At 36.4% G+C, this 12,731-nt stretch overlaps 1 protein-coding gene across 2 annotated transcripts in view; it reads left to right on the top strand.

The window, feature by feature from the left end:
* Fbxl17 (F-box and leucine rich repeat protein 17) overlaps positions 1-12,731 on the top strand; it is a 446,310-nt gene that overhangs the window by 132,596 nt on the left and 300,983 nt on the right. For both annotated transcript variants that reach the window (XM_063245485.1, XM_063245486.1), the window contains one exon: positions 9,598-9,705. In XM_063245485.1, the coding sequence (XP_063101555.1) occupies positions 9,598-9,705 (108 nt within the window). The remainder of the gene's footprint in view (positions 1-9,597; positions 9,706-12,731) is intronic.

A 12,731-nucleotide genomic window follows, 5' to 3' on the forward strand; every position in this document is an offset into this window, starting at 1 on the left:
CTATCCGGAGCCCAGCAGGTCTCCAAATGAAGCCGGAATGGGGAGGCCGATGCGGAAGCCTCAAACCCACCTCTCCCCCGCACTGCACCTGGAAGCCTGAGGGAACTCCAGCAGTCTGGGTGCAGATATCCAGAGTCCTCCAGACACGCAGAGAGGCCGGTGAGGGCACCCCAGATCTGCCCAGCTCCTCCTCTGCAGGCCTATGGCCAGGCGCAGCAGCTAAACAGGCTGGGCTAGGCTGGTAGTGTGGGCCAGCCCACCTATGGGGAGCTCAGCAGGTCTCCAAGTGAAGCCAGGAATGGGGAGGCTGATGTGGAAGCCTCAAACCCACCTCTCTCCTTCACTGCACCTGGAAGCCTGAGGGAACTCCAGCAGTCTGGGCGCAGATATCCAGAGTCCTCCAGACACGCAGAGAGGCCAGTGAGGGCACCCCAGATCCGCCCAGCTCCTCCTCTGCAGACCTATGGCCAGGCGTGGCAGCTAAACAGGCTGGGCTAGGCTGGTAGTGTGGGCCAGCCCACCTATGGGGAGCTCAGCAGGTCTCCAAATGAAGCCGGGAATGGGGAGGCTGATGTGGAAGCCTCAAACCCACCTCTCTCCTTCACTGCACCTGGAAGCCTGAGGGAACTCCAGCAGTCTGGGCACAGATATCCAGAGTCCTCCAGACACGCAGAGAGGCCAGTGAGGGCCCCCCAGATCTGCCCAGCTCCTCCTCTGCAGACCTATGGCCAGGCATGGCAGCTAAACAGGCTGGGCTAGGCTGGTAGTGTGGGCCAGCCCACCTATGGGGAGCTCAGCAGGTCTCCAAATGAAGCCGGGAATGGGGAGGCTGATGTGGAAGTCTCAAACCCACCTCTCTCCTTCACTGCACCTGGAAGCCTGAGGGAACTCCAGCAGTCTGGGCGCAGATATCCAGAGTCCTCCAGACACGCAGAGAGGCCAGTGAGGGCACCCCAGATCTGCCCAGCTCCTCCTCCGCAGACCCATGGCCAGGCGCGGCCAGTATTTCCTTTTCATGCAGATATAAATGTCTAGTTGGCTGCCACAGTGCCTCTTTTTCTTCATGATTTAAAATAATTGTTTACCATTTAAAATTGTTTTCAGCTTTTAATTTTTTTTATCAGTACTGGGGATCAAACTCACCACCATGCACTTGCAAGGCAGGCGCTATGAAACTGAACTAAATCCCCAGCCCCCCCTGTTTAATTTTTAAATCATATTCTTTTTTTACAGTGCCTCCTAAGGAGTTGATTCTTCTCTGCTCTACCACATTACTCATGTTGAATTGGTGGATATCTTTCTTTTTATTTCCATTACTGCCTTGTCTGAAAGATCAAATTTGCTTTGCAAATTGATCTCACTGTTCCCTAATTCTCTGATGCTTTTTTTCCCTATCTTGAATCATATTTCTGTGAGCATTCTAACTTTCACTTCTGCCTCATTTTCCCATAGTCTATGATTCTTTAAGTGAAGGTATTCCAAGCTGAAACCTGAACATTTCTCAGTGTTGTATACTCTTTTTTTAAAAAGCAAAATAAACAAATAGAGGATAGAAACAGTACAGAATTTTTAAAAATAGTAGCAAATTAATAGTAGTTAATATATTGCATATTGTTATCTTTGAAATAGTTGCTCAGGTTATAACATTTAGGCATAAAAAGATGGTGAAACAAAGCACAAACTGTTCTTTTTGATAAACTAACAGTAGTCCTGTTATCTTGTGTGTGTGTGTGTGTGTGTGTGTATATATATATATATATATATATATATATATATATATATATGATATTGTATACTTGGATTCAATATTATATATGATATTGTATTACTTGGATCTGATTCTGGAGGGTCTAATTATATATGGGCCCAAAGTCAAAAGGGAATTTTGTGGGTGGGTCAAAAAAAGTATTTAAAAACTGGGCTGTGGTGATAATTATGAAATTGCACAAATTTATTTATTTATATATGTATACATACACATATATATGTATACCTATATACATACAGTCTTTTCCCTTTTTCCTTTTCTCCTTTCCCCATCTGAGTCCTTATTTCCTTTTGAGCACTGTCTTTCCCTTTCATTATCATAATATCTACTGTACATTTTAGATCTTACTACTCTTTCAATTTTCGTTTTGTTTTATTTTATTCTAGGGAGACAATATGGTCTTTTCAACAAATGAGGCTAGTACAATTTGATACACAGAAGTGAAACTTTATTATGACTTCATACCATGAAAAAATTAGTGCTAGGCAGGAGTGTAGCAGTTGTAGAGTGCTCTCCAAGCCCGGTTAAGGTTCTGGGTTTGATTCTCAGCATTTCGGGGGAAAAAAAAAAAAAAAAAAGATTAACTCTAAGGGCATCATTGATCCATATATTGGAGGTAGTCACACCAATGAGAAAAAGACAAGACATACAGTGGAAAATTTCTAAAACAAAATCTGCTAAAATGTTTATATCAAGAATACATTTTTAAAACCCTACTATTTAGTAAGACAGACACCCCAATTTTTAAAAGCCCCAAACTGAAAACAGTATTTGTCAACCAATGAATAAACAAAATGTTACATATTCATACTATGGATTTACACTCACCATGAAAATGAGTAAACTGCTGATAGAATATGAACCTCAAAATCATTACACTGGTGAAAACAAAAACTGTATATGATAGAATTCTTTTTACATAAAATTTCTAGAAAAATCAACAGAACAAATACAGCACACAAGACTAATTACCTGGATCTGAGTCTGGATAGTCTAATTATATATGGGCCGTAAGTCAAAAGGCAATTTTGCAGGTGGTTCAGTAAAAGTATTTGAAAACTGGACTGTAGTGATAATTATGAAATTTATTAAACCTATGAATTATACTCTTGAAATGGATGAATTTTATGGTGTGCAAAATCTACCTCAGTAAAACCATTTAAAAAATTCTTCATAGGGCTGGGATTTAGCTCAGTCGCATAAGCGCCTGCCTGGCAAGCATGAAGTCGTGAGTTTGATCCCCGGTACCCCCCCCAAAAAAAGAGCAACTAAAAAATTCTTCATAATTCAGTTATTTTGAAGAAAACAAGAGATTATAATAGCTAGTGCTGATTTAATATCAGCTTGTTTTGAAGTCCCATCAAGCTTTTGTTCTTCTGTCTCCAATTTTATCATGTTGTATCTTACTGGATTTTATTATATGTGATAGTATAAAAAATTTTTTTATAGTCAAGGAGATAATATAGAAACTGTTGTTTGTTTTTTGTTAGTTGGTTCTAAATACCCTCTAATACTTTTACCCTCTTAAATGCTTTTACACTGTCTTGTTATGTTTGATAGTATATGAAGGTATACTCAAATTGTTCAAGGAAAGAGACACTATGGTAACTACTATTATGTTGAGTTATCTTGTGGTGAAACACTATGTTGCTTAAATTGTTCTGTTCTGACCTGTGTTGTTATGTTCTCTTGCATCTTAATCTTGCCCTTTTTTATATGTATTTTTTAAAATAAAAAAAAATTCTTCATAGCCAAATGCGATGGCCTGTAATACTAAGATCTGACAAGTTAACGTAGGAGGTTCCCAAGTTCAGATTGGACAGTTTGGTGAGGCTCTCTTTCAAAATAAAAAATAAAATTAAAAAAAGGTTTGGAAATAGCTCAGCACAAGCTGAGTTGAGTTGGGTTCAGTTCCCAAAACTAGCAAATAAAACAAAACAAAAAAACGAAACAAAACAATCTCAAAACTCCATAGTGCTTGAATTATGACATAGCTATTAACTTTTTGCTTTATCTCACCTCAAGATGACTTATTCCTTTGTCTTTTGAGCAGTATTCCTTAAGCTTTAAGGTACATAAGAATCATGTTAGGATTTTGTTAAAACATAGATTAGGATTCAGCAGTTACAAGGAAGGAGGCCTGAGCTTTTGTATTAAGCTCCAACTTGATGCCAGTGTTACTGATAAGAACCATACTTTGCAGCAGGTATTAGAACTTGTTTGTAACCCAGCCTAGATATTGAAATCCCTTGGGAAGGTGTTACATAGAATGGATGTAGCTCTCCATCCAGATATGAAGTCAAAAGTTACTCTGATGATTTTAATGTGTAAACAGGTTGAAAACCTTAATGAAATGGTATTGTTATTTTTAACAGTAATAAACTTTCACCTCTATCTTTTTCACTCCTATCCCAGTATTTAAGTCATATGCTAGAGCTTCCAAATGCGCATTGGGATCTCTTACAGGAACCAGAAAAGTAAACTGGGCTAGTTTAATTTCAGTGATTTTGAATTATCCTCTTATACATGTCCACCCCTTCATTGTGGCTAAAAATCAGAATGCAGATGGAGGGAACCAGGACTGATGACAACAGCTAAAATATTGAGGAATGACAGTGTTCCATGCACTTTTCAAAAACATTTTATATGTGTTATCTTACTCTGTGAAATATGTAATTGTTTTCTTTGTATTACAAAAAAGAATAAAGTATTGGAAGTGTAAAATGAGTTGTTCAAAATCACATGACTGGTGAGTGATCCACCTGGGATTTAAAACTAGACATCCCGACCCCAGGGTGCTGGAGAAGCTGAGTCCCACGGATGCTTGCCTCCTGGAATGTACTCTTGTGCTTCTGCCAGATATGCTCAAATCTCTAGCTGACTTCTATTTTGAGGTTGGATCTGGATGCTACCCACATTTTCAAAATTCTATTTGCCTTCTACAACATACCTGAGCCTACTAAAAGTGTTTCTTTACCTTTAAGAATGGCCCACCTTTTCTAGGGCTTTGTTAATAGCAGAGGCTACTCTAGGTAGGTTTATTCTGATTGCTTGAGCTGAAAGAAAAACACCCATCAACTGAATTTTTAATGTCCTTTTTCTTCTCTCTGAAGGCTCTGACCCCTTGAACCCGAGTTTCCTTATGTCCTTAATTCTTATTTGAATTCATTTTCCCCTTGAATATGAGTATAGGAAAAACTTGATGGTACATTCTGAGCTGGCTGTTTAAACAACTGATTATACATTTAACCCCTGTGTGGTTTTTTAAAAAGATTGAGTTTCATTGAAGCTTCTAGTGATCTTAAGGCCATAAGTATTTTGGGTTAACACATTGTCTTTAGAACTCTGAGTGTCAGGATGGCCTATTTTTAATTTCTCAATGGCATCCTTAATATGTTTAAGTATACTTTTTAATGACAGAATTAATGTTTTATCAGATTTACAATGGATGTTGTAGGTTTCATTATTTTAGGAAAATATTCTTGTGATTGTTTTAGAATTACTGTTATTTTTCCAATATCTGTTCAGCATAAAGAAGATAGAAAGTGAAAGTCATACATGCTAAAGCTAACGCAAAAGAGATGTAAATCTGAAAAACTAACAAAAGTGTTGACTTACTGATGTCATCTAGACTGAGAGGGAAGTAAAATTACATGTTCGATAGTATGAGAACTACCTATTATAAGGTATGATTTTGTGAAGCTGTGGTGAAAATTTTAGCATAATTACAGAAAAGATAATTTTATACATGGAAATTTTCTGGAGGTAGGGGAGAAAAATAGGTAATTTCATTCTGCCATTCATTTAGAGCAAGGGTAATTGGAAATACCAAATACTGTTAGTGTAAATTCTTTGCTATACCGAGACTTTAAGCTTTAAAATGACTAAGTCACTTTGGGGCTGGTTAAAAATACAAATCCTTGAGTTCCATCCTTTTTGGCTCTGAATTTTTAATAAACTTCTCAGAAGATTGCAAGATACATTGTATCAGGGCTTTGCAAAGAAACAAATGCATTAAGAGACTGTGTGTTTTTTTTTAATCAAGAGAGTATTATAGGGAGTAGACTTAAATGATTACATAACTCCCCAAATCTGTAGTCATCCATCTAGAAACCTAGGAGATCCTAGTGCCATTCCAAATCTGAATCTGAAGGCAGGACAACAGTAACCTGACTAGAAGATAGTAAGCCAGACAGTCCAATCTCTTACTCTGAGCTTCGTTCTATTCAGACCTTCACTAGATTGATGAAGCCTATTCATATTGAGGAGGGCAGTCTGCTATATTTAGTCTACTGATACAGTTGTTAGTCTCACCCACAGACATTGTCATAGACATAGCAACACAATGTTTATACAAATATCTGGATACCCTATAGTATAGTCAAGTTGACATGTAAAATTACCATGATATACAGCAAAGTTAAGGGCCACTCAGGTAAAAATGTTTCCACCTTCCCCTTTTCTAATAAAGATTATAGAGCTGGTTATGTTGGTGCAAACCAATAGTCTCAGCTATTTGGAAACATGAGATTTGACAATCTTTGAGTCCAGAGTTTGAGACTAGCCTGGGCATATAGTGAGACCTTGTCTCAAGAGAGAGAGAAAGGGAAAAGATTTTGTAACACATATAGCAAACACACCAACCATGTATAGCTACTAGGATAATGCTGTTTTAAAAGAAATCAATATATTTAAAATAAAAGTATATCTTTAGTATAAAATAAAATGAAGTAGTATGATAGAATGTATAGTTATTTAAGTTTTCCATTTATTTCCACTAAGTACCAAGGATTGTTGTAGGTGCAGATCTTACAGACTCATGTTTGAATGGATCAGCCTAAATAAGATGGTCAGCTCTTACAGTTTTCCTGGGCTAAGGGCTTTTAAAGGGAATTGAACTTTTGGTTCCAAGACTAAAGCTATCCAAAACAGACAAAATGGTGGTTTAGTCTAGTAGAAGGATTAGTTTGAAGATAGCAAGCTAGTAGTATGCATGTCACATAATTAGGTAGTGATTTTTAATATTATGGAGAAAAATCAAAGAGTAAGACACAGAGAGTAACTAGCTGAATTATGTGGTGGTATTTTTAGGAAATACCAACGAAGCAGAGACAGGAATGAAATTAAGAAGTGAATCATGTGGCCTACTTAGGGGCCTATTTGTAGAAAACGGTAGAGCAAATATAAAGACTCTGAGACAGAGACAAATGTGACATGTTTGAGGAAGATTAACACTCTTTGGATAGAGAAAATAAGAGAAATGGAAGGGAAGGAAAGAAGTTGAGGTTTGACTGTGGTAAAATTGTCAAGAGCTTTGTTAGCCATGATAAAGAGTTTGGATTGTAAGTGTGATTTAAAAAAAAATGTACTCTAAACATGTACTAAAACAAAAATTAGCTCTGAACAGAAGAATATTAGTTAGAGCCTGTGGCCATTATGTGAAGAATAAAGACAGGAAGTTGGGTGTGGGGGTGCACACCCCTTCAATCCCAGCACTCAGGAGGCTGAGGCATAAAGGATCATCATGAATTCAAGGTCAGCCTGGGTTACATAGTAAGGTCCGATTGAGCTACATAGTGAGACCCTGTGGGATGGAACAGAACAGAAAAGAACAGAACAGAACATAAATAGAGCAATAAGGATGGAATGAGTGATACCACTTAGGGTGTTTCCATTGTTCAGGTAGGAGAAGGTACTAGTAGTGGACCAAGTTGGTATTGGTGGTGGAAGTAGCCAGGTTTAAGATACATTTGGAAGAATTAACATTTTCTAGTTTACAGGATAGAATTTGAAAGAAAAATGTTCTGGTTCAAATTTCTTCATGATGTTCTTCCTGAAAGTGGGGAGTCCCAGGGAAGAGTAGGCTTGTTTAAAATATAAGAATTTGATCTTTGAACATATTATGATTGAAGTGCCTATAGACATCCAAAGGTAGAGACATTTGAATAGAAGTTTGAAGTGAAGCACAAAAGTCTAGGCTGCAGGTAGGAATTTGAGAGCTATTAATACATAATATTTAGTGCCATGAAATTAGATTAGGCTAGTTAGGCAGTGAAATAAAACAGATAAGAGAATCAAAACGAGAACTGAGATAGGAGGAGCATTCAACAGAGTGACTAAAGAAGAAAATCCTAGATAAGTGAGTGAATTGTTTCAAGAGAAATCATCTGTGTTAGATGCTTTTGAAAGGCTGGGGTGAGAACATAAACCATTGGTGGCAAACCTTTTAGAACTTTCAATGGTAACAGCCCACTGTAGCATGTATGCCGTAGGTTCACCACCATTGACCGAAACTGATGACTGACTTTGATGGATGGTAACAACTGAATGTAAGAATCAAAGATAAGAGAATCAAAACGAGAACTGAGATAGGAGGAGCATTCAACAGAGTGACTAAAGAAGAAAATCCAGAAGAATGTGGTTCTCCTAGATAAGTGAGTGAATTGTTTCAAGAGAAATCATCTGTGTTAGATGCTTTTGAAAGGCTGGGGTGAGAACATAAACCATTGGTGGCAAACCTTTTAGAACTTTCAATGGTAACAGCCCACTGTAGCATGTATGCCGTAGGTTCACCACCATTGACCGAAACTGATGACTGACTTTGATGGATGGTAACAACTGAATGTAAGAATCAAAAGCCTGATTAGGGGGATCAAATATATAGCATTTTCTGAGGGCTGCTTTAACAGTACCATAAACCAAGTGGCTTAAACAGAAATTTATTTTCTTACAGTTGTGGAGTTGGTAGGGACATACTCCTTCTGAAGTTTATGTGAAGTGTGTGTTTCTGGCTTTCTCATACCTTTTTATACATCTTTTTAAAACTATCTTTGTCATTCATTTCCTATAGCAGCATAACTCTTTGCATGTGGCATTTTCCCTATATATGTGTCTATGTTCCAGCTGTGCTTTTCTGTAAGGAGAGCTGTCATGTTGGATTGGGGATTGTATTGGATTGTATTACAATGTGTATGTATAATATGTATGTATGTATAATTTGTATAATTGTATTATAATATGACTTCATCCTAATTTAACTATTTACATCTGTAACAGCCCTGTCTCCAAATATGGTCCAGTTTTGCTGCACTTATGAATTTTGGGAGGTTGTCATTCTGTGCTGTATCCATATAATGAAATATTATTCAGCATTATAAAAGAACCAAGTACTAATATATTCTGCTCTATGGATAAACCTTGAACATATTATGCTAAGTTTAATAAGACAGACACAAAAGATTACAGTTGTATGTTCTATTTGTGTATTATCTAGAAAACACAAATGCACAGAGACAGAATATTATCAAGGGTTGGAGACAGTGGGAGATAAGAGAAACACTGCAAATGGGCATGGGATTTCTTTCAGGAACAGTTCACAACCTTGTGATGTTTGCTGATGGTTTATTAAAAACACTTGAACTACAATTTTCAAGAATGAATTTTATGATGTATGAATTAACTATCAATAAAAATGTGATATTGTACATATGATACATGTATTTCTCAGACATATACACAGAGCTAGGCACAGATTGAGAAAGAGACAGAGTCAGACACAGACAGAGGGAAGAAATGGAGGTAGCAGATGTCAACTTCTCTTTAGCATATTTTGTATGATAATATACAAAGGCATGAAATGATGGGGCGAATGGGATCAAGGAGATTTTAAAAAACAGAAGTATTGTACTATTTATATGTTGATTTGAAAGCTCCAGTGGAAAGGGAATAAGTGATGATGCAAGGTAAGGCAGAGAAATTTCTAGTAGCAGCCATATTCTGGAGTTCACTGTAACATACAGTGAAAAACTTTCTTCATGTTTCTTCCCTAGGTGACAGACCAGTCAGTGAAAGCATTTGCTGAGCATTGTCCTGAACTTCAGTATGTTGGCTTCATGGGTTGTTCAGTGACTTCTAAAGGAGTCATCCACCTAACCAAGGTAGGTGCTATGGCTACGTCTCCTTGGCATTTCTGAGCATCATTCTGATTAAAGATCCTAACATTTTTTTGTTCTTTCTTTGTTTTGTGTGTATTTTTATTTTTACAGTACTAGGAATCAAATCTAGTACCTTCTTATTGAACTAAAGCCCTGGTCTTTAAAATTTATTTTTCAGAGACTTGTTTTTATTTACTTTTATTTTTATTAGTACCTATTTATATAATCATTACATTTATTTTGGGAAGTTGTTACATGTACATAATTCATCTTAGTTCTTTTAAGTTCTCTTTTCCTTTCCTTCCTTGAAATACTTTGTTTTGAGACAGGATCTTGTGAAATTACTGAGTTGCCTAGACTTGTCTCAAGAGTTGTAATCCTATGGCCTTAGGCCCAACCAGAATTCTGGCATTGCTGGTGTGTACCACCATGCGCAGCACATTGCTTTTTGAGACATCTCACTTTGTTGCCTTGGTTGATTTTGAGCTCATGGGTAGGTTTAAGTGATTCCTCTGCCACAGCTTCTCAGGTAGATGGAACTGTATGTATTTACTATTACACTTTTCTCTTTAAGTATACTCTAATATGGGACAGTTAGACTATTACAGATTTGTGCTAGTGTTTGATAAAGTTAAAGACTGGTTTAAAATAACATCAAACTTACATTTTCTGAAATTCGATAATCATTTAAATAAGAAACTTTTTGCTATTTAATTGCTAGTAATTATGAATATATGCATTAAAGAAATTGATGCATGTGACATGAATCATATAAATACTAATGATGTATTGATTTTAGAAGATACATTGATTTTTAAAAAATTATTTTAAAGGCAATAAAACAAAACAGAATAAATCCAATAAAAACAAAGCAGTGAAATTGGTACAGAACTTCAAAGCAGGATAATAGGAAAACAACAATGGCTACCATAGTATATTTTAATATTGTCACAATAGTTGTCCATTCCATCAGATATAGCAAAATCAAATCAAAACAGAATATTGAATAAAACAAAACAGTTAATTGGAACAAAACAAAACAATGAGAAAAATACTGGATTTCAAAAACAAGATAGAAGGAAATCCTTCATAATTACTATATTGTATAGTGTTATCCTCTCTATAGATGCCCAGACTGCTGATCCCAGGCTTGCAAAGTTAACCAAACAATACAAGCACTTAGTTGCTGTCAACTCAGCCCATCCTCTGAACCACCAGTTGCTTGGTGGGTACCGTGGGGGGTGGGAGTTGGTGATTCTCAACCCACACACTTGTAGGCTCATGGGAGATACTACCTGACTTTTCTCTTCCTGAGCCTCCATGGCTTGTGTGGTTTATCAGAAAGCTGGCTAGTTGACTTGTTCATTGACTCCTTCCAGCCCCAGCCTATTGATTGAATGTTAACTGCTTACGTATCACTAGGTCATATGAGCATTTGGCTTCAAAAAGTAAATATGGTCAATGTGTATGATTATACTGAATATGTAAAGTAAAAAGAGGTTCAGATACATCAAAAATTTACCTGATAGCTCAGTTCACTCATATAGGCTATCTCATATTTTAGCAGTGATGAAATAATACCAAGTTCTTTGTAATCTCTCACTGATGTCTCAGCTCTACTGCTTTCCAGAGCTCTAGTACAACTAAGAACTAATTCTCATATTCATGTAATAGAAAACATATCTTCTATAAACTTATCTGTGTATTGTTTGAAGTTTTTTTTTACTAACAGCCTTTATCTCTATCATATAGAACTTACCAGAATGAATTTGTCTTAGGCATTTGTATTAAAAGCTGAATAAATCTTTTCATTCATACGTCCTTTATTTCATAGTAATTAGAAAACTGCTCTTTGTAGCATGTGCTGAAGCTATCCAGTAAAGATCCCAGCCTCTTTGGGCTTGTTCTCTTCAGATCTCTTCACAGTTTAGGGGGGGAATATTGTCTTCTTGCTTTCCACCTAAAAGGACAAATGTTTGTGAGTTATCTAGGATTATTGTAGGGATATATTGTAGTGAATAGGACTCTGGACTCCATTGCCATTTTGAGGTTGATTCTTGGCTCTGCTACTTACTAATTAACTTGACAAATTATTTTTCTGTGTATTTAATAAGGTAATTATGTAAGGTTCTAGATTCAGTATTAGTGCAACAGTAAGTACTAATGTTCACTAATCTTAATGTAGATTGCATAGTATCTAAATTGCTAGAACAAACAATGCAAACTTTGAATTAAAAAGGTCAAATTACTTTTCTTGTCTATATCTGTGACAGAGAACCTGTGGTTATATTGAGTCTTAAATGAATGATCAGATGTAATTGTATTTTGAGGATTAGAGCATAAAACTAGGCAATAGACATAGACTGTAATTCTCAATTATTACTCTATCAGAACATCTTAGTGTAACCAACATCATATGTAACCTTAATTTTTATTGCTTTTCCTATAACTTCAGCCTGAATCTCTTGATACATGAATTTTTTTCTTGGTAATCTCATCTAATGCTGTTTTTAATATAGAGTAGATATGCTGTTGGATGAACATATTGTGCCCAAAAAATGTTGTAATGACCATATGTGGGATTTTTATCATCATTCAAAATTGTACTCAGTAAGGACAAAACAAGATTTATTAGATCAGTAAGTGCTGCCATGAGCATTTTGAGATGGCCAAAATTTATGGTACACTGACTGGTACTTAAGAGGGAGAATTATTCTCTGTGACAAAATAGCTCTAGCAAATTTCTGTGTTGGAAAGTTCAGTTTGCTAAGAAAGTTCTCAAAATTACAGGCAAGCATTGCTGGTTTGGTCTGTTAACAACTGGATTTATATAATTCTAGTTCATAAAGTTCTGAGGAGCACAATTTTCCTCAACCAAATCTTCGCTTTGATAAAAAGTCTGGTTTGTGGTATAGGATTTTGCCAGAATAGTTTTCTATATTCAAATTAAAGCCATTTACTGTCATTTTAAGCATGTATAGATTTTGCAAAGCTCTTTTATCTCTTGAAAACCATGAGTGTAACTCTTG

This window comes from Cavia porcellus, unplaced genomic scaffold (assembly GCF_034190915.1).
Source record: "Cavia porcellus strain 051 isolate PalLab524CR breed Dunkin Hartley unplaced genomic scaffold, mCavPor4.1 scaffold_2, whole genome shotgun sequence".
NCBI lineage: Eukaryota > Metazoa > Chordata > Mammalia > Rodentia > Caviidae > Cavia > Cavia porcellus.